We start from the raw sequence: 22,993 nt of genomic DNA on the forward strand, positions 1-22,993 counted from the left end.
CGCTTTACCTGCCAAGTTTGGTGCCTCATCTCTTCCAAACAGATCAATCCTCCAAAAAAGAGCACTGGAAAAGATGTCCCATCTTTGGCATTGGGAGAAACTTCCTGAGAGTGAGAACTATGGAGTGTGGTGGAATCTCCTTCTCTGGGGTTTTTTGTTTTGTTTAAAGCAAAGGCTGTATTTATTTATTTTACCATACTTGTATCTTGCATTTCTCAACCCCGAAGGGGACTCAAGATGGCCTTACAAAGGCAACAATTCAATGCCGCATCAATGAATACATCAATGAATAAACAAAAACGTTAAAACCAACCAATTAAAACATAACATCAAAACAAGAACTAAAATCACATAATCCAGATCATATTCCAAGGCCAGTCTGGGTCATCATTCAATTAATGTATAATCTATTATTGCACTGCTCCCATTATTAACCAAAAGCCTGATCCCAAAGCCATGTTTTTAGTTTTTTTCTGAAGGTCAGAAGGGAGGGGAGCAAACTAATTTCACTGGGGAGGGAGTTCCATAGATGAGGGGCTACCACTGAGAAGGCCCTGTCTCTCATCCTCACCAGTTGTGCTTGTGACGGGATGGGATTGAGAGCAGGGCCTCTCCAGAAGATCTCAGCTGCTGAGGTGGTTCATAGAGGGAGATACATTTGGACAGGTAAGCTGGGCCAGAACCGTTTAGGGCAGCATTTCTCAACCTGGGGGTCAGGACCCCTGCGGGAGTCGTGAGGAGGGTTCAGAGGGGTCGCCAAGGACCAGTATTTTCTGTTGGTCATGGGGGTTCTGTGTGGGAAGTTTGGCCAAATTATATCATTGGTGAGGTTCAAGGGGCTCATTGATTGTAGTGAACTATAAATCCCAGCAACTACAACTCCCAAATGTCAAGGTCTATTTTTCCCAAACTCCACCAGTGTTCAAATTTAGGCATATTAAGTATTTTTGCCAAGATTGGTCCAGATCCATCATTGTTTGAGTCCACTGTGCTCTCTGGATTTAGGTGAACGACAGATCCCAAACTCAAGGTCAATGCCCACCAAACCCTTCCAGTATTTCCTGTTGGTCACGGGAGTTCTGTGTGCCAAGTTTGGTTCAATTCCATCGTTGGTGGAGTTCAGAATGCTCTTTGTTTGTAGGTGAACTATAAATCCCAGCAACTACAACTTCCCAATGACAAAATCAATCCTGCCCCAACCCCACCAGTATTCAAACTTAGACGTTATCGGATATTTGTGCCAAATTTGGTCCAGTGAATGAAAATACACCCTGCATATCAGATATTTACGTTATGATTCATAACAGTAGCAAAATGACAGTTATGGCGTAGCAACGAAAATAATTTTATACTTGGGGGTCACTGCAACATGAGGAACTGTATTAAGGGGTCGCAACATTAGTCATAGGGAGGAGGGAGCAACTTGTTTTCTGCTGCCCTGGAGACTGGGACATGGAGCAACGGCTTCAAACAACAGGAAAGAAGATTCTACTTGAACATTAGGAAGAACTTCTTCACTGTGAAAACTGTTCAGCAGTGGAACTCTCTGCTCCGGAGTGCGGTGGAGGCTCCTTCTTTGGAGGCTTTTAAGTAGAGGCTAGATGGCCATCTGCCGGGGTGCTTTGAATGCAATTTTCCTGCTTCTTAGAAACTGGATGGCCCATGAGGGCGCTTCCAACTCTATGATTCTATAAGGTCGAGACCCACTGGTTTAGGGCTTTATAGGCTAAATCCAGCACTTTGAATTGTGCTTGGTAGCAGACTGGACCCCGGTGGCGCCCCCGGTGGCGCAGCGGGTTGAACCGCTGAGATGTTGAACTTGCTGACCGAAAGGTTGGCAGTTCGAATCCGGGGAGTGGGGTGAGCTCCCGCTGTTAGCCCCAGCTTCTGCCAACCTAGCAGTTCGAAAACATGCAAATGTGAATAGATTAATAGGTACCGTTCTGGCAGGAAGGTAAGGGCGCTCCATGCAGTCATGCCGGCCACATGACCTTGGAGGTGTGTACGGACAACACGGGCTGTTTGGTTTAGAAATGGAGATGAGCATCAGCAGTCAGAGTCGGACTGGACTGGACTTAATGTCGGAAGGAGCCCTTTCCCTTTACCCTAGAAGACTGGCAGTCAGTGGAGCTGGCGTAACGGGGGTTGTGGCCATCTGTCGAGGATGCTTTGGCTGTGATTGGGGTTGGAACTGCACGGCCCTTGGGTTCGCATTCAACTTTTCGCATTCTACGATTCAACAGCTGCTTTTTCCTCCTCTTCTCTTTCAAAGGAGGGGCAACGGGGGCGTCATGCAAAAAGAGGCGGCGTCCCCTTTAAATATGTATATGTATATGTAAAGAGACGCGCCGCCCGCTCGCGAGCCGTGGCCTTCTTCTCCTCCTGCTTCTCCTTCTCTCTCTCTCTCTCCTTCTCCTTCTCCTTCTTCTCCTCTTCTTGGCTCCGGCTCCCCGGCCAGGCAGGCTTGTGATTGGCGGGTCCGCCTCAAGCCCTCGCGGCGGTGACATCAGCAAGGAGCGGGGCCACAAAAAGCCCGAGCGAGAGGAGGAGCGGCGGCAGAGGCAACCGAGGCGGCCACGCAGAGCCTCTTCTTCCCCGGGACGTGTCCGCAAGAGAAAGCGCTGGGAAGCAGACTCCGCAAGGGGAAGAAGCGCTTCTGGTCGGATCCCAGCCTGGCGCATCCTTAGGACAGACAGACAGGCACCGCGGACTTGGCCTCTTCCCCACCCTCCCGCCTTCCTTTTGATATATTATCTAGAGTATTACTCTTATTATAGTTTCCGACCTCGGGGATGTTTCCGAGGCGGCGAGCCGGGCCCGGCTGGAAGAGGCCGGCGACAGCGGCGGAGTCCTCCTCCTCCTGCTCCTCCTGCTCCTTTTCTTCGGGGCAGCCCAGAAGAAGATGCTAGGAAGACGGGCAGTTCCAGGAGCCCAAGAGCCGGGGATGCGCGCTCCCGAGGCGCTCCAGAGCCAGCCCAGCGGGCGCAGCGGGAGACTGAAGCCGAGCGGAGACTGAGGCCGGGGTTAGGCGCGCCGACGGGGCCGGGCACTCCTCTCCCATGCGCGGCTCGGCTCCATGGACGTGCCCCAGTGCGCTCCTTCTCCTTTTCCTCCTCCTCCTCCTCCTGCTGCTGCTTCTTAGGCCGTCGGCGGGATCCTAAAAGGTAACCAGGCGCAACCGGGCACCTGCCGCGCGCGGAGGGGACTCTGGGCATGTTGATGCGCTCCTAACACGCGCCGGGCCTTCAGGTTGGGCAGACACTCAACTCACCCCCATATGCCCAGCCGAGACTCCCCTGACCCTAGACTGCCAATTCTGCTGCATGCAGGGCGCTTTTGGGGCTGCTTCCCCGCTTCCTCCTGAGTCCCTGAGTCTCCGATGAAGTATAGTGGGGACTGCAGGGTTGTTGTATGTCTTTCGGGCTGTAGTGGGGACTCTTTCTTTCCCAGGCCCCGGTGCGCCTCCTCTCCTTGTCCCACTCGTTATCTCTCCGGCCCCGTCGACACTGCCACTAGAAGGTTGGGTTGCTGTGAGTTTTCCGGGCTGTCTGGCCATGTTCCAGAAGCATTCCTCCTGACGTTTCGCCCACATCTATGGCAGGCATCCTCAGAGGTTGCGAGGTCTCTTGGAAACTAGGCAAAGGAGGTGTATATATCTGTGGAAGGCAGGACCATAGCCAGAAAAAAAAATCCGGGGAGGGTTGGAAACTTTTTTTAAAAAGCAAATCATGAAGAGTAGAATTGGCCGTCTGCAAGGACGTTACCCAGGAGACGCCCGGATGTTTGATGTTTTTACCATCCTTGTGGGAGGCTTGTCTCATGTCCCCGCATGGGGAGCTGGAGCTGACAGAAGGAGCTCACGCGCTCTTCCCGGATTCCAACCGCAGACTTGTCGGCCAGCAGTTCTGCCGAGACAAGAACTGCACTACTGGGTGCTCCCTCCAGGCTAATAAAAAATGAGAAATCAGGCTCTATCGATAAACCGCAGTGGACACTCAAGACAGATAAACTTCAGTGGACACTCATGGGGATTTGGTCAATCAGTTAAAATTCACGAGTAAACCTCGTTTTTTTAAAACCTGAAAAATTTCGGGGGTGTGTGTGTGTTTGAACCCTTAACCCCCCCCCCCCCCTTTGGCTACCGCCCTGGTGGAAGGTCCAGGGCGGGAGAAAGAACTCTTGCCTGTTGGAGGAGGCAAGTGGGAATGTTGCAGTTAATCACCTCGATTAGCCTGGAGGGAGCCTCCGATGGCCCAGTGGGTTAAACCCTTGTCCCGACAGGACTGCTGACCAACAGGTCGGTGGTTCAAATCTGGGGAGAGCGGGTGAGCTCCCTCTGTCAGTTCCAGCTCCCCATGTGGGGGACATGAGACAAGCCTCCCACAAGGATGGTAAAACATCAAACATCCGGGCGTCCCCTGGGTAACGTCCTTGCAGACGGCTAATTCTCCCACACCAGAAGCGACTTTCAGTTTCTCAAGCCACTCCTGACACAACCCCCCCCCCAAAAAAAAACTTGATTAGCATAGAAGCATTCTCTCCTGACTTTTCACCTACATCTATGGCAGGCATCCTCAGAGGTTGTGAGGTCTGTTGGAAACTCGGGAAGTGGGGTTTATACATCTGTGGAATGCTCAGAATGGGAGAAAGAACTCTTGTCTGTCGGAGGCAAGTGATTCCAATTAATCAACTTTATTAGCATTGAAAAGCCTTACAGTTTCAAAATCTGGCTGATTCCTGCCTGGGAGGATCCTTTGTTAGGAGGTGTTAGCTGGCCCTGATTGCTTCATGTCTGTAATTCCCCTGAAACACAGAAATGCTGGACCACTCTAACAACCACTATGGTAGACTGCAGAGATAAGCCACTGAAATCCACAAGCATGTAGACAATTTCAACAGAAAGGAGGAAACCATGAAAGGGAACAAAATCTGGCTGCCAGTATTAAAAAAACTCTAAGTCAGGATAACATTCTGAAAATAGGGGAATTCCAGGCAGGAAACAATCAGGGCCATGCCAGTTAACACCTCCCAACAAAGGATTCCCCAAGGCAGGAATCGGCCAGGCTTTGAAGCTGCAAGACTTTACAGTGCTTATCAAGTTGATTGATTGGAACATTCACACTTGCTTTCAATAGACAAGAGTTCTTTCTCTCACCCTGGACATTCCACAGATAAATAAATCCCACTTGCCTAGTTTTCAACAGACCTCACAACCTCTGAGGATGCCTGCCATAGATGCAGGTGAAACTTCAGAAGAGAATGCTTCTGGAACATGGCCATACAGCCTGGAAAACTCACAGCAACCCAGTGATTCTGGCCATGAAAGCCTTCAACAACATTAGAATACTGTTTGGAACAGGCCCTCCGCAGGCATCAGGCAGGCAGACTGGCTGCCAGAGTTGCCTCTGCCACTTCCCTCCTTCACTTTGGTTTTCAGGTTTTCCTCAAGGTCAGTACACTCCATCCCGGGTTCTGTGTTTTGTTTTTGTGGCTGCCACAAACTGTGTTGAATTGGTTGAGACTCTAGGACATATTCATTGAAAAATGATAGCAAAATGTGCTGCAGGATGTCCCGCAAAAATCAAAGTTTGGTCAGTTTAATAAACTTTTCCCATGTTGTTATGATAGAACCAATTAGAAAATGACATTTATAACCCAGGAACAAGAATCGTGTTGCATAAGTGTTGTTATTATAATTAAGTTTATTTATACCCCATTTTGACACAGCTGTATAACATCCAGATTATTTTATTTGAACTGGATTATATGGCAGTGTAGGCTCAGATAATTTGGTTCAAAGCAGATCATATGGATTAATATCTACCTTGATATTCTGAATGATATGGCAGTGTAGAAGGGCCCTCAAAGTGGCTCAAACCCAGCTTTTCTCTTTGCAAATCCCAGCCACTCTTGTATATACTCCTCCTTACTGGGCGGGTGCATAAAACAGCCACAGGGGATCGGGTTTGGTTTGCTTTGGCTCAATAAATAGGAAGTGTGTTTAATAGGAAGGAGGTTGAGAGTCAGAGAGTTTTGTTCAACCTTTGATGGACCATCCTCCTTTAGAAAGTGTATGTTGGAGTATCTATGCCTTGAAAGCAAGTGATCCATTCATGCACACACATACGCTGAGAGAGAGGGGTGTGTGTGCTGAGGACGGGAAGCCAGAGAGACTCTCTCTTGGTTCTTATGTGCACTAGTTGCTTGAGAAGAGCACATCCCTGTAAATGAAAATGTATCTGAATAATGTATTGTCAAAGGCTTTCATGGCCAGAATCACTGGGGTTTTGTGTAGTTTTCAAGCTATTTGGCTGTGTTTTAGCAGCATTTTCTCCTGACGTTTTGCCTGCATTCATGGCTGGCATTTTTGGAGGATATAATGGTAGTCAAGCAAGTGAAGTATATATACCTGTGGAATGTCTGAACACCCAGTAGAGTCTCACTTATCCAAGCCTCGCTTATCCAAGCTTCTGGATTATCCAAGCCATTTTTGTAGTCAATGTTTTCAATATATCATGATATTTTGGTGCTAAATTCGTAAATACAGTAATTACAATATAACATTACTGCATATTGAACTACTTTTTCTGCCAAATTTGTTATATAACATGATGTTTTGGTACTTAATTTGTAAAATCATAACCTAATTTGATGTTTAATAGGCTTTTCCTTAATCCCTCCTTGTTATCCAAGATATTCGCTTATCAAAGCTTCTGCTGGCCCGTTTAGCTTGGATAAGTGAAACTCTACTGTATGTATTTTTTGTGGCCGACATGATCCTCTGTTTCCTTTGGTTCCCAAAATTATTAAAATCTGTCTGTGGTGGTGGGAAGGGGAGTGGCAGAGAGACCGAAGATCCTTCCACACAGCCATATAACCCAGAATATCAAGGCAGAAAATCCCACACTATCTGCTTTGAACTGGGTTATCTGAGTCCACACCGCCATATATTCCAGTTTAAAGCAGATAATATGGGATTTTATTCAGCTCTGTGGAAGAGGCCCGAGAGGAAAGGGTTTTTTTTTCTTCGTGTCAGGAGCAACCGGAGTTGCTTCTGGAGTGAGAGAATTTGCTGTCTGCAAGGACGTTGCCCGGGGACGCCCAGATGTTTTGATGTTTTACCATCCTTGTGGGAGGCTTCTCTCATGTCCCCGCATGGAGCTGGAGCTGATAGAGGGAGCTCATCCGCGGTCTCCCCGGGTGGGATTCGAACCTGGCAGTCTTCAGTTCAGCAACCCAACCTTCAAGTCACAAGGCTTTTATTCCCTAGGCCACCGGAGGCCTAGGGGTGGAAAGAGGAAAGGGGTGGAAAGAGGTTTCAATTAATGAGCAAGCAAAATAGGCATATCCAATGGAGAAAAAGTTGGAAGAAGAGGAATAGACATGCTTTGCCACCTTAAGAATGAATGCAGGCCTTGGCCACAATCCAGCACATGGCGAGGGGAATGTGATTGGATCTTAACATCCACTTCATTCTGTGCTGACTTAACCATCTTAGTTTGTAATTGACCTTTTTTTTTTAAACCAGCCTTCACTCAATACACCAGATTTTGGTTTTTCAGTGCTGTGACCATTGCCCATGCTGAATCTTGGGGAACTGATAGGCCATAAACCCAAGGTCACTGCTTAAGCAGCAAAAAGGGCTGACGCTTCCGCATGCTCACTTCCTTGATAATTCCTTCATAAGGTTATATCTCATGATGTAACCTCCAGCCCATAAAAACTTACGTTAAACCTAACTGGATAGGTCTTTTAGGGTACCCCTTTTCCACAAAAGATTCAACTCACCCCCATATGCACAACTGTTTGAGTTGTTAATTTTCTTTATCACTTCCACCCCCCCCCCCCCGAACCTTTTATATTACACAATTAGAATGCCATGATTCTACTTTAATGGATGTGGTTTTATCCTGTGGACTCCTGGGATATTTGAGGGAGGGGCATTTGGAACCTGTAGCTCAAGGAGCACCACTGGTGTCAAACTACAGACCCCAGGATTCCATAGGATTCAATCATGACGATTAAACTGGAACCGCAATGCTACAATTGTGTTGTGTGCAAAGACCCCATTCTTATTTCACCCTTGCTCCATGCAAGCCATATTTTAATAAGCAAATCTTAAGGTTGCCAACTGACTAGTCCCTTAGACCCATAAAGCATTCTCCTAGGCTTCCATCTTTAGAAGGTGTACCAGTTTGGTCCGAACATGTACATATGCTTGATTCGCCTTTGTCTTTTTCATCTACTACCACTACTGGTAACAGCAATAATTCTGTTTTTGTTTATTCTCTAGGGTAGAAAGAGTTTTTCCTTCTACTATAGAGTAGAAGGATCTCATGAAATTCTCTATACTACCTACCACCACCATCTTTGTTGGATTTAGAAAGGATTTTAGGTGGGCCACCAGAAATCAAGTTTGGTGATGAGGCATTTGCCCCTTTTCCCAAATTTTGTGACAGTGTTCTCAAAGTTAATCCTGAGTTTGGAAAATAATTATTATTATCCTAAAACTCTGAATCCCTCAATTACACTTGGATATTGGGAAACTGGGAGCCATATTGAGTTTTCCAGATGCTGATTGAATGCCACCTTTGAAGAAGAAGAGGAACTTCTGTGTTGACACACACACACACACACACACACAGATTTCCCCAAACTTATACACATGTCTTACAAACATATTGTTAACAGGATTTGTTAGAGGGAGGTTTTCTTTGCTCGGGTATTATCTGCCGTTTTAACTGTAGTACTGGATTTGCCTCCCCTTGAGGTTCTTCATTTGTATTGTCCAGTTCTTATCAGCCTGAATCTATTATGGTGTGATAGAGGATTGCTACTCATCCGAGGAATTAAAGAGAGCTGGTGGGGGAGGGACTGATTATGGAAGAGAAAAACTATATTCTGCCAAGTTCTCATTGGGATCGTGAATTTCTTTTTTGTAAGTTTGATTTCTAGGGAGATGAAAAAGTACGTACGTGTTACACACCCATGCCAATAAAGCAGAGGACTAGAAAATAAATCTAGAAATTACTGAATCATTGCCTGTATGTGGTTTATTCTGTCCATGTCGATTCCTTGATTCCATACTAATGTGTTCATCTCAACTTTTTCCTCATGTCTACAGGTTGATGACCATGGTTGCCAGGACCTGCTCTCTACTAGCACTGCTGCTTTCTCACATATTGCTTGGTGGTTCGGCCAGTCTCATCCCAGAGGTGGGGGACCGGCGCAGGTTCAGTAGCGATTTGGGTCAGGCTGCCCCCCTGCAGCTCTCGGAAGGGATCCTGCGTGAATTTGAACTTCGTCTGCTCAACATGTTTGGGCTCCAGCGACGGCCGACCCCAAGCAAGAATGCCATAATTCCTCCTTATATGTTGGAGCTCTACCACCTGCACACGAGTCAGAAGCCAGCTACCATGGACTATAATCTGGAGAGAGCTACCAGCAGGGCCAATACAGTTAGGAGCTTCCACCATGAGGGTAAGTTTCAACCTCCAGCTTTCAGCATGACAAACCAAACACAAGTCCAGCTGAGCTTACTTGAATGTTGGCAACCTCAAGTGTTGAACTCAAGGTTTGCCAAGATGTTTAGCAAGTTTATTAATTCAGTCTTACCATTTGCTCATTTGATATGTATCGCTTCCTGCTGAAATCATTGGGAATTCCAAGTTACACAATTTTAAGTCCCTTCCGGTTGACTGACAGATATAATGCATCTGCTGTGCTGTGGTGAAAATCACATTAATTTTGAAAGACAGCTTTCAGACTTGATCAAGTTTGATTGGCTAGTTTAGAAAAAGTGGATCATAAATATAAGACCATCCTTTCGTCCTGGTAAGAAAATGATTCCTTGAAGATAAAAATGAATGCAGTATAGTTGTGTATGTGTTTGCCTGTGCTTTCACCTTCAGTAAGAACCAGTGTGGTTTAGTGGTTTGAGTGTTCGACTACAACTCTGGAGACCAGGGAATCCTCCCTTTTTGCACTGGAAACTTACTGGGTAACCTTAGGCAAGTCGCACAATCTCACCCCCAGAAATCTAAAGGCATATAGCAACAACATGTGCCTTCAAATCATCTGTCATGGTGATCTCATGAATTTCATAGGGTTTTCTTAGGCAAGGAACACTTACCTATCCTCAGTGTGTTTTCACTTAGAACCCCTCTCAGTTTAGGAATTTATCACACGAAGCTGCTATTCCATGGCAGTCATGCAATAGCAAGGTACTGGCATGAACACCCTTGCTACTGCACATCTCCGCAATTGTGACACCACACCGATTTGGCACTCTGTAGTCCTATATTCCTATTTTCATATCATCTCATAACCCCACCCTCCCACACTTACACTGTTCTATAATTTTTAAAAATAATTTTACAACAATTTTGGAATTCCAATGATTCTTGGCTTTAAAAACATTTCAAATAAAACATAATTTAAAAAAAAACTGCCTTGGAAATAGTGATGGGAAGATTTTGGGGGCAAAGAATGGGGGAGGAGGAGAATCTATCTTCCCTGATGGAAGTTCAGGGTTGGCAAATCGGCACAGAAACGGGATGGCTGATTTGCACCAGGTAGGTGATGGAAACATGACATGATCTATGGCTATTAATGGATTTTCCCATCAATACCAGGGGGTGGGTTTATCGGGGGGGGGGGGGGGACAGGCCAGCAATGGGATGTATATGACTTCGTGTGATAAGGAGCGTCACCAAAAGTGGCAGACTAGCTTTTGTACTGGTTAGCATCCTTTGTGTGATAATGTCCTTATTGTAGATCAGTACAGACCTACCTAGATATTTTAAAACTGAACCAGTGCTAAAAATACCTGCAATCATTTGGATATAATAGCCTAGTTCTCTTTTCAGTGTGTAAGTTTTTAATATAAAACACTTATGCTGTAAGGGGGCATTTGTCTAAAGGGTTAGAGCTTCACATAATGGATACAATAATTAATAGTGCTGATCTTGAATTAGGAAGATTCATATTCTTCCTCACCAATATGAAGGCTAGTTTGGAATAGTATAGGCAATTGTTAAGAGAACTGTATCATGGCCATTTCCTTGCATGTCATTTGACCCTTCACTCCCAAAATCAAAGGTAATCTGGTTATTGCTAAATACGCTGGATTACTGTATGAGGCTCCCAACTAGAAATGTTTGTGAAATATCATATTTGAAAAGTGACAATCTTTGTAGCCCGTACTCTTTTGCTTTCACAATAATAACCACCATTGCAGCCCATGACCTTGAATGTTGCCAAATTAAGAAACCCAGATTTGAAAGTATCTCTTTAAAAATTCCAATGGTGATAGAAGCGTCTGCTCCATGTAGTCTTTACTTTTCTTGTACACCTGCTTATGCTGGGTTATGGATGGTCAGGTTGCCAAAAGTGGAGGTCAAGATCAGAGGAGTTTTCTTGCTCAAGGTGATGTGTTCATATACAGATTATATATAACAACCTGAAGTCAAAATGGGGAGGAGTACAAGGAATTTCACATTTTTCACAGAGTAGGTAGCAATCTTATTTGTGAGATTTTATTTCCTCGTACATTTAAAGAGTAGGGACTATATATCTAATTTAGCTTTGTCCTATGCCTTGTTCTGTTCTTTTATCCTTATTTTAAAATGTCCTTCATTGCTTCCAAGCAAGAGAAAGTGAATGTATTTTTGTTCCTATACTTATAGCGTCTGTCCCAGTGTTTTTGAGTTTTGCGTTCCCACCAAAAACTTTGGCTTTGAAGGCTAAATAGCAAGGAATGTCTGTCTAACATACAGCGAGCTATAGGGTCATTCAAAAGGTATTCCAATCCCCTTCTAATCTCCATGAGAGATCAATTTTAACAATCGATTGTATTGTCTTTACCGTGACTTTGTCTTCTGTTCAAATCTAGGTTTAGCATAGACCTAAGGTAAGCGCTTCAGGAAGCAAGCCTGTCCCTTGGATTCATGGACAACAAGGACTTAAAGTCACTCAGATAAAAAGACAGAGGGAAATGTGTACTTAACAGAGACAGAGCAATTAGGAATTAATGCAATCTGCTGTTCCAATATGCTCTGTTACCACAAATGCTTGCTCCTTTTTTAGAGCTCAGCCATTTTACTAAATTAAAGGGATCTTGCTTGAAATTGTATGCAAAGTGCTTATATCAAAGCTCCTTAAAACCTGAGCAAACTTGCCCAGAGCAATACTTAAAAAGCACTTGATCTTTATATTGCATTTGTAGGCAATTGTTTCGGGGTTTTTTGCTGCCTGCCATTTTGCTCTTTCATGTACATCCCAGCGTTTCTCCACAATCCATTTCAGTGTCCTTCTTTATTCAGTTTGTGATCCCAAACAAAATATTTCTTATCAGTACAGTTGGGCTGAAATAGCTTGGGATTTTTTTCCAGATAGTTAGACACAAACCCACAGTGTCCCACAGAAGTGTCAGCTACTTGTAACATAAAATTTCTTGTTTGGCATGTGTCCTAATCATAGCTGCACTATGCATAGACATTAATTGAATGCTCTGTGCAAAACAGCAATAAAAATGTGTTGTCGAAGGCTTTTATGGCCAGGATCACAGGGTTGTTGTATGGTTGTTGTATGGCCATACAGCCTGGAAAACATACAACAACCCAGCAATAAAAAAACCCAACAAAACTCTTCCCATACATTCAATCCTTCAGGTTTTCATTCGTGGAATGGATTGATTGGAAAAATGGAATGAAAAAACAGACTGAACAGGTTACATAGTAGAAAGCTAGTATGACAAGGAAAAGTACATAAATATGTATTTTAGCTTTAATTATATTTGTCTCTGAGGGGTGTGGCCTTAGGAATAATTATACTAACTAATAGCAAGTCTTACAGGCGTGAGAGATTAATGGTGTAATTTTCAGCCTTGCGTTGTGGTTTATTCTACTTTGTGTATAAATTTGAAACTAATGAATGAGAGAACACAAGAGTGCATGGCAGAGCATCATATGTCAGGAAGTGGGCTGAAAATGTTTTCACTTTGCAATCTTGTTGATATTAATTTGGGAGAAAGTCTCATTGAGGGTACATCTACACTGTAGAATTAACACAGTTTCTTTAACTGCTGTGGCTCAATTCTTTGGAATTGCCAGAATCGCAGTTTGGCAAGATTGGTCTCTCATTTTGCGTATGGCAATGACCTTTTGAGCTTGCTGAGGACGATGTATTCGCCACTTCCCATTTCTTTTTAGTCTGGGCAATTCAAGGCTGGAGAGAAAGTGGCTCTCTAGAAGTAAAGTTCCTATTATGACCTCCAAATTGAGCATGCTGACTAAGATTGCTGCAAATTGTGCACCAACAAGATCTGGAGGACCACAAATTGCCCAACCCAGGGCTAGCTGCTCTGTTATATGCTGAGGCATTCATAAGTATGTACACTGAAGCTATGGAGCAAGGAAATTCCAGCACAGGTGTTGGCATACAATTGCATTGAATACTTGTCCTGTTGCATCACTGTATTTATAATGAAACCAGGAGTTTAGAGGTGGCTTAAATGGCCAGGAGGTTAGGGTGGTGTGAATGGCCAGAAGCATAGGGCTTTCTTATTCTTCCTTCACTGAAGCCCTATAAGAGAGGTCACGTACCAAAAGGTAGTGACTTCTCCTAGCTCATGGGTAAAGTATGCTCACCTTTGGGTTGGTTATAAAGACCCCAAAACCCCTAAGATTTGGACTTTAAAAGAAGAAAATATTTGAAAAGTCAGGCAGTGTGATTTAGCCTCAGCTAGAAACAACATAAAATCTCCCATAGTAATAGCCAGAAGTAACTCCTGAATAAGACCAGCATTAATATTCAGTATGGGAAATTCAAACATATTGTTGGCGTAGATAATTGGAAGCGAGAGTTGGGAAACAGAAATGTAAAAGCATATTTGTAAAATGGCGGCCTAGAAACTTCAGTAGTTTTCAAATTAAGACTGAGTAATCAAATGTTCCTATAAATGTACTTGTGCATGCATCAATCAAACCCAACAAGTGTGGCTAGTGATTGTGGGGACTGTAGTCCCAACAACATCAGGAGAACCATATTTTAACTAGTCCTGATTGAGTTTAACCAGTTCTGAGTGAGATTAAAGGGACTCAGAAATATTTTAAAAAGATGTTATTCTAGGTAGTTTCCATAAAAAGCAGTGTTTTCTGTCCAGGAAGTAGCCTTTTCTGTGAAAAAGTGTTGTCTGTGTCCAGAAAAATCTGGCTTGTTGGCAGAAATGCTGTTTTCTGTGCAAAATTCTCTTGCATGTGAATTTTTTACAGAGTAAGTTCCAAACAGTAATATTTGCTGAGTAGAAGAAAACGTTTTCTGTATAGAAAAATAACATTTTTGTGCAGAAATACGGTGCAGAAATATCATTTTCTGCATGGATTATGCTGTTTTCTTTTTTTTTTTTAATTACATATGGATTTTGTGCAAAATATTTCTGGAGCTGTGAATAGTGTTTTGAAGCTACGTAATTTTCAAAGATTTTCTAACAGCTACATGACCATTGTAAAATATCCCATTACCTCATGTGAAAATGAAATTAGGAAACGTTTGCACTTTTAGTCAGGACTGCCATATCTCACTGTTTTTATTGCATGATTTATAGTACAATTCTGTTCAAAAGGAGGTCCCTGTTTACTTAGTGGGGTTTGTTCCAGGGTGCGAATGTTTAGGATTGTAAATGGTGATGTGAAATAAGGAGATACGTGTGTCTTACACCCATTTTTTTTTACCTCTTGAAAGTTTTAAAAATGATAGAATACTTTTTCTTATCACCAAGGGGAAAAAAGAACAACCTAATGCCATTAATTATATCAACAAAGATTTAATTTATGAATGCTGCTTTGTCATTTAAATCAGGCATAGGCAAACTTGGGCCCTCCAGATGTTTTGGACTTCAACTCCCACAATTCCTAATAGCAGGTAGGCTGTTAGGAATCATGGGAGTTGAGGTCCAAAACACCTGGAGGGCCCAAGTTTGCCCATGCCTGATCTAAATCATAATACAAACTGTAGGGGTGGGGAAATGTTTTTGTTTTGCATCCTCAACTTAAAAGACGCTTATAGAAGTGTCAGATTAAAACAGGAAAATGGTGGATAGGGTAGAAATTTAAACCAGAAACCCAAAACATCGAAATAGAGTGAGATGTAAACACCTTGTGTTTGTGGCTTGTTATGGTGAACCCTCCCTAGCCATTGGGAGAGATAATCTAGTGTATCTCATAACCAGGCAGGGGAAGGGCGGGAATGGGAATGCAGAGCACAGAGGGAAGTGGTGAATGGAAAGGAAGAAACCAAGCAAAAGTAAGGGAGTGATAGGAAGCAATAGACCTGAATTTCATAGTTGTGGGGATTGGAGATCAGCACCTGTGAAATCTGGTTTTCTGGTCAACATGGCTAGTAGCACGCTTAGCTGTTCAGTTTCATTTCCAAGTTCTGCTTAATAGAGCCTGCAACACTGAAAAGGAAAAGAAGGATGCCATGTTCCCTTTGATAGGGAATATCAGAGATTTCAAAGAAGGCAGGTTGATGGAATGGGATGCTGGGAGCTTGGGGAAGCGGGGCTGAAGAGGAAAGACAAAGGTTACACTGTTGTAGAAGCTGTGAAAATTGGCATAAATGGAAAATTTTCCAATATTTTCTGCTTTAATATGTTGTCGAAAACTTTCATGGCTGGAAACACTGGGTTGCTGTGAGTTTTCTGGACTGTATGGCCATGTTCCAGAAGCATTCTCTCCTGATGTTTTGCTCACATCTATGGAAGGCATCCTCAGAGGTTGTGAGGTCTGTTGGAAAAGACACAACTTCTGAGGATGCCTGCCATAGATGTGCGTGAAACGCCAGGAGAGAATGTTTCTGGAACATGGCCATACAGCCCGGAAAACTCACAACAACCCATTTTTCAGCTTCCTCAGAAATTATTCTGATGGCATCTTTAATTTTGGAGATATTTACAGGAGAATAGCTACAGCCGAAGACATTTTGCCACTTGATGTCAAGCCCCAGTGCCATATTCAGTGTCCAGCACATTTAAAAAAAAACCATATTTGCTGTACTATTCAGGCACCCTTTCTCCAGATGCTACTGGACTGCAACTTACATCAAACTTAGGCAAAATAGTTATTAAGGAGGGATCGGAAAGGCTTCAAATTACCCACTCCTCAAGTGTTGAGGGTACTACATGGGACCCGTTTCTTCCCTATACGGGATAATGAGGCCAACTCTGCAGGAGACCATGAGCAGGCACACATGTGGTGTTGGTGCAAAGGGTTGTGGAGAAGACAGACAAGTTCCAAATCAAAATAAAACAATTACAGCAAGCTTGCAAATGTTTTGCATTTCATCATGCTGTTTAACTATTACGTACTTTAAATGCAAGTACCTATTTCACATTGACCTAAGGCAACTATAGGAGGGTGGGGGGTGGGATGGATTCTTCAGACATGAGAGAATAACAAGGAACAAGCTTTGGATTATGTTTGTATTTATAAAGCTTTAGTAGAAACTGTTTGGCTGTGATCCTCAGCTTGTTTGCTTGGAAGTCAATATGATGAAAATCAGCGAGACATCCAAGCAAAATACGTTAATGGGGCAACGTGGTTATTAAAATAATTGACTGTACCCTGGACTTGGTGCCTTCACTATTAGAAATAATGGCCTAAACACAATTGCAAATAAATTGGAGCAGGCCCAAAGAATCAATGAGAATTTGGTAAGTCAACATTTATACCAATTCCATTGATTTGATGGGTGTTTTTTAATTGGGATGAGCAATTGCTTTAGGCCACTGGATTGTTAGATCATAATGCTTGTGGGACGACATCCTGAATTTATTAGGACTTGACTTAGGAGAGTTAGGCATAACTGACTTAATGCTCCAGTGGTCTGCTATAAGAACAGAGGAGCATGGATCTTGTACTTTGTGTGGCATTATGAGTGTATCTACACTGTACAAGTGTATTAGTTTGTTAGCAGTTTAACTTCCATGGCTCTAGCCTATAGAATACTGAGATTTGTAGTTTGGAAAGGGGAGACCCATTTATTGTGCAGCCCTGAACAAACTATTAATTCCAATATTTCATCTGGCAGAATTATAATAGTTAATGTATCAAAATAGTATACTTGTGTAATCTGGGTACATCCTGTAATTCTTTTCAATGGATTTGGAGGTTTTGTGAAGAATATGCAAACTTATTTTGAATCCTGAAGAACAAGGTGGGAGAAGAGACAAGGGAAACACTATTATTCTTTCTTCCTTTTGCTGGATCTCTTGTTCTTACATGCTGTTTCTAAAGTTAAATGATATATAGGCAGTCCTTGAAGAGACGAGGTGGTGCAATGGGTTAAACCCTTGTGAACTGCTGACCTGATGGTTGGGTTGCTGATCTGAAGGTTGCTGGTTCGAATCCGTGAGATGGAGTGAGCTTCTGTCTATCAGCTCTAGCTTGCAGGGACATGAGAGAAGCCTCCCAGCAAAACATTCAGTGTCTCCTGGAGAACGTCTCTGTAGATGGCCAATTCCCTCACATCAGAAGTGACTTGCAAGTTGCTTCTGACATGATAAAAAAGGTCCTGAGTTACAAACATCTGACTTAGAAATGACTCCTAGGTAAGAACATGGTGAGACAACAAGAAGTGATAGAAATGTACCCCTCAGAAGGTAAATTCACTTCTGAAAGAATTATCATGTCTCCACTGAAGTTTTATCACCAATCCTTGTTTCTACAAAAGCCAACATATCCAAAATCCAGTTATCACAGGGACAGAAAGTGAGGTGAAATTTTTCAAACAGGGGCACAGATATTAACCCTTCTCTATATATGGCTGGAGTTACACTTAAAAATGTACCAGTTCTGACTTGCACACAAGTTCAGCTTAAGAACAAACCTATATAACCAATCTTGTTCATGACATGGGGACTGCCTGTACTTGAATTCAGCCTCCACAACACACAACATTAGTATTATATTGATTTATATAAATGTCTGTAAATAAGTAACTGTTGAGATCCTGCATGGGACATGTAGCTACAGTGTTTACAAGTCAGAACTGACTTGTAAAATCCACCTGAAAAGCCAGACACTTATGTCGAGAAAAGGGGTTATGTGGTACTGGCTCTGTTCCAACTCACCAGTGCCACAGAACCCCTTTACATTATGACTGCCTGGGCTTTAGAGTGGGTTTTAGGGTCATTTGTGGCTGTGGCAGTTGGCACTATAATTATAAATGAGAATATGAAACAATTGTTGTTGTTGTTGAAGTCATTCCCAATGCATGGCAGTGCTGACTTAAACATACTAAGAGTGTGAGACTTGCCCAGAGTCACCTAGTGATTTTCCATGGTCCAGTGGGGAATTGAACCCTCGCCTCTAGATTCATACTCCAGCACCCAAAAATTACACCATGCTGACTCTCATCATAAGCCTAACTTGTAACTGCTTCTCAGGCTGACAGCTGAATTTAATGTGTCAGGACCTCCCAAACACATTGGACCCATTCAGGTTTTTAAATATATATGCCATTTACTTGCTTCCCTCAGTGATTAAAGCTCTTTACCTTATTTCACTCCATTACTCAATATTTCTCTTTATTCTCATTATGTTTGGGGGTCTTAAGAAGAATCAAAAGAATATGGTACTTAATGTTTTGTTGAAGGCATTCACAGCCGGAATCACTGGCGTGTTGTATTGTTTTGGGGCTGTATATCCGTGTTCTAGCAGCATTTACTCCTGACGTTTCACCTGCATCTTTATCTACGGCCGTGTTCTAGCAGCATTTTCTCTGGGTGTTTTGCCTGCATCTGTGGCTGGCATCTTCAGATTTTCTGAAGATGCCAGCCACAGATGCAGGAGAAACATTTGGAGAAAAAGTTGCTAGAACACGGCCATACAACCTGGAAACCACACAACACCTCAATATAGTGTTTGTGCCCCAGACAGCTCTGTCTTTGGTCTTAGTGCATAAGCTGAAGACCAGTAAGCTAGGTGAACCAATGTTCAAAACTCCATTCAACTATGAGTTTATCAGGCAGCATTAAGCAAGCTATAGTGTTTCTTTAGCTGAATTATGGACTTTAAAATCAGGGATTATGAATATAATGTTGGTGGTATGTTTGGAATATTCAAACATGATATATAAAATGGGTAGTATAAAAGTTTCAACACAAGAACAAGACAAGAAATAACCCCATGTCACAGGCTTTTGGGGCATTAGCCTATACCCATTCCTGCTTTGTATATTGTAATGAACTGTTTGTAATATGAGTGGAAAGAAAAGGATGAAGTCATGGTGATGGGTTTGCCTCACTTACTAAATGTAGGATGAAGTAGCTAAATGAACAAATGCTCAGAGCACATACAGAGAGATTGAGAGAAAGCTGTTGCAACAGTACCGTCTATTTCTTGGACTCAGATGTAAGTCACTTGATTTCTTCTGAAGGAAGAACTAGACTCAATTTTTCATTTAAGGCCCTCCTGAATAAAATGATTGGGTGTACATCTCTCCATAGTCTATAATTAAGACACAAACCTTTAGAGAGTAAGGTTTGCAAATAATGAAACTTGCAGAATAATGCTTTTGGAACGAATTGTGAGAGACTGACATGAAAGCTGTAGGAGAGAGGGGTGTGTGTGTGTTTTGAAGAAATCTAAGAAATGCAGTCCCCGTTCCTTGATCCTTAGTCACTTTTTAATTACTTTCCCTAGGCCCCGGCTAACCACAGTGTTAAAACTTTTTTGTTAATGCCCTTGAATTCCAAAGCGATGCCTCACATTTCTTCTCTGTTATTACGACCACCTGGAATTCTCAATGTACTCCAATTAGATCCAAGTGAAGAATAGTGAATGGCACACAATAACATCATGTTCCTTATGCTTGTTTAAATAAATAGACAGCAAAAAAGCAGCATTTTGTTCTAGTGTCACTGTATATTGACTGATGTTCATATTGTTTGTAAGTTTTTGGGAGAAGGTTGGTTTTTTTTGGAGTGTCCCTATTACTGATTGTTCTTTCTCCTCTTACTTTCTCAATCAGAATCACTGGAAGAGCTTCCTGAAAGAAATGGGAAAACATCCCGGCGTTTCTTCTTTGACTTAGCATCCATTCCAAGTGGGGAGTTTATCACTTCAGCTGAGCTCCAGATTTTTCGGGAGCAGGTCCAAGATACCTTTGGTAGCAACAGCAGCTCTCACCATCGTATTAATATTTATGAAATAATAAAGCCAGAGGGAGAGGCTTCTAAGGACCCTGTCACAAGACTTTTGGACACCCGATTAGTGCATCACAATGCCAGCAAATGGGAAACCTTTGATGTAACACCAGCGCTAAGGAGATGGGTTGCGCATGGACAACCCAATCATGGTTTTGTGGTTGAGGTGGTGCATTTGGACAAGAAGAACAATGTCTCCAAGAGGCATGTCAGGATCAGCAGGTCATTGCATCAGGACGATGGGAGCTGGTCTCAGCTCAGGCCGCTACTAGTAACCTTTGGACATGATGGGAAGGGCCACCCTCTCCATAGGCGAGAGAAACGCCAGGCAAAATATAAAGAACGCAAACGCCATAAATCCCATTGCAAAAGGCATCCTTTATACGTAGACTTCAATGATGTAGGGTGGAATGACTGGATTGTGGCCCCACCGGGCTATAGTGCCTACCACTGCCGTGGAGATTGTCCCTTTCCATTGGCAGATCACCTCAACTCCACAAATCACGCCATTGTTCAGACTCTGGTCAATTCAGTGAATTCCAAAATCCCCAAAGCTTGTTGTGTGCCGACGGAACTGAGTCCTATCTCCATGCTCTACCTTGATGAAAATGAAAAGGTTGTACTCAAGAACTATCAAGACATGGTTGTGGAGGGCTGTGGTTGCCGCTGACAGAGCAACAAAACAAAATGGACATTTACAAAAATAAAAAATAAAATAAAAAACACACAACAAAACTTGACACTTTAATATTTCCCAATGAAGACCTTATTTATGTTATGAAATGGAGAATTAAACGCATCTATTTTGAAAATCTATTTATGTCTACAGAAAAAAGTGAGGAAAAATATTTTAATCAGAGAATTATTCCTTTTAAAGATTTTTAAAGCATATTTTAGTTGTACATTTTATATGGGTTTAACCCCCCTTCCCCTCAGCACATGAAGTATAAAGGTCAGATTCTTATTTTGTATTTATTTACTATTATAACCACTTTTTAGAAGAATAGCTATTTTGTATTTATATGTATAATCAAAAAATCAGAAGAAAAAAAATAGAGGGTTTGTACATAATTTAAAACAAATGGTAGCTGTTTTCAATTGTGTGTATTTAAGTAAGTTGAAATATGTACATGAAAGGGTTACTATGGCAAAGGTGCATAATGCATTTTGCTTTCTGCAGTTCTACTGTTAAGGTCACAAGTGCAAGCCCAATGAAAAGTGGCTAATCCACCCTGCTGACTCAAGATTATATTGTACAATTCTCAGGAATGCTGCAGGGTGGGCTGCCCAGTCCATGAGAAACTGGCACCCTTTCGATGTGGAGCATTTGGATAAGAACCAGACGCTGCTCAGCAAATAGAAACAGAACTGCGGTTCTTCATGGAGGTGTGATGTGACCACCAACCGGGCTGATAGAATACTTCTTCTTCCCTCCCCCTCTTTCACACCTACAGAAAAGCAAAATGTTTATGCTGTTCCTCCATTTTTTAAAGTAGTTCACCCATTGGAATCCATTGTCCTGGCCAAATATTAAATAAAAGACCAGATTTCTTCAGTTTTTAAAAGCTTATTTCTATTCACCTTTCCTAGCAGCTTGGATGAAAGAGTTTCCATGCTACTGTGCCGTTCATACTATATGGACAACACACCGGTTATACACAAACCATGCCCAGAGATCTTGAAAGCTGCGTCACAGTTTGGAACCAATATGTTTGTTACATCCTCATTGACTCCTGTTGCTTGTTGGTTGTATCTCATGTGTAACATGGTTGATTGGTGGGTTATGACACAACAGGTGGGATGATGCCAACCTTTCCTCTTAAAAAAGAATGCCTTCTAGGTAATTTCAGACTTTTCTAAAGCAAATTTCCAAGCAGTAATCTAGCATAGTTTAGAGCTTGTTAAGCAGTGCAGGACACAACATTTATTTGTATTTACTTTAAAGGAAGTAACTTTACTTCCTTATGATCTTCAAGCATGTGCAAAGGAGGCCAAGGAATTAACACAACACTCTGCTCAAATGACTCCTCGTCCACATATGCAAAGGCTCTAGGGAGGAAAAGGGTCACATTTAATATTACTCACATGGAGTAATATTGATCTCTGATCTGAATGCAATTAAGTTGGGTTTAAATTGGCCACTGTCACCATTAGCCCTGTAAGATCAGTGAATGGGAGCAAGTTATAGCTATAGTATTTTAAAAATGAAAAATGTATGGTGGTAGTTCTTACAAGGCATGACAGTTTTGGCGCATCCGGTTATATGGTCAAACTGTTTCCTTTAAGAAGTTAAAGCAAATCTGCAACTTTGGATCCCACCATTACCATCTACACTGACAACTGCATTTCATCTTAAAACATTTAACTGCTGTTAGGATTTCTGGGAGTGACTCCTTCTACATGGCCATAATATAGATTATCAAAGCAGATAATCCACATTATCTGCTTCAAACTGGATTATATGAGTCTGCACTGCCATATAATCCAGATAATCTGGATTTTGTACGGCAGTGTAGAAGGAGCCTGCGATTTGAGCATGCTGACGTTTGAAGCTCACTTCTTGCTCCTCACTAGTCTTCTGTTAGGGATATCTGCATCTATACACTTCCCTTATTCCCATATGCATTATTTTTGTGGTGTTATGGAGGTGATTGTTGTGTTGTTGTGTGTATTCACATCATTTCCAGCTTCTGGCGACCCTAGGATAACCCTATCGCAAGGTTTTCTTGATTAGTGTATTTAGGAGAGGTTTGCCACAGTGGTGGTAAATGTACTCTGAATTCAAAC

The 22,993-nt window shown here is 42.6% G+C and overlaps 1 protein-coding gene across 1 annotated transcript; it reads left to right on the forward strand.

Moving 5' to 3' along the window:
• The first annotated feature begins 2,418 nt into the window (after positions 1-2,418).
• Positions 2,419-21,761, forward strand: bmp2 (bone morphogenetic protein 2). Its single transcript, XM_003215309.4, has 3 exons — positions 2,419-3,164; positions 9,125-9,480; positions 20,032-21,761. Exons 2-3 carry the CDS (start codon positions 9,129-9,131, stop codon positions 20,874-20,876), a joined length of 1,197 nt encoding a protein of 398 aa, XP_003215357.2. The 5' UTR covers positions 2,419-3,164; positions 9,125-9,128; the 3' UTR covers positions 20,877-21,761.
• Positions 21,762-22,993: the final 1,232 nt, after the last annotated feature.

This window comes from Anolis carolinensis, chromosome 1 (genome assembly GCF_035594765.1).
Source record: "Anolis carolinensis isolate JA03-04 chromosome 1, rAnoCar3.1.pri, whole genome shotgun sequence".
Lineage (NCBI taxonomy): Eukaryota > Metazoa > Chordata > Lepidosauria > Squamata > Dactyloidae > Anolis > Anolis carolinensis.

Coding starts and splice junctions, on each gene's coding strand:
- bmp2 (XM_003215309.4), top strand. CDS start 9,129: ATGACCATGGTTGCCAGGACCTGCTCTCTACTAGCACTGCTGCTTTCT. Junction 9,481..20,031: donor TAGGAGCTTCCACCATGAGG/GTAAGTTTCAAC, acceptor TTTCTCAATCAG/AATCACTGGAAGAGCTTCCT.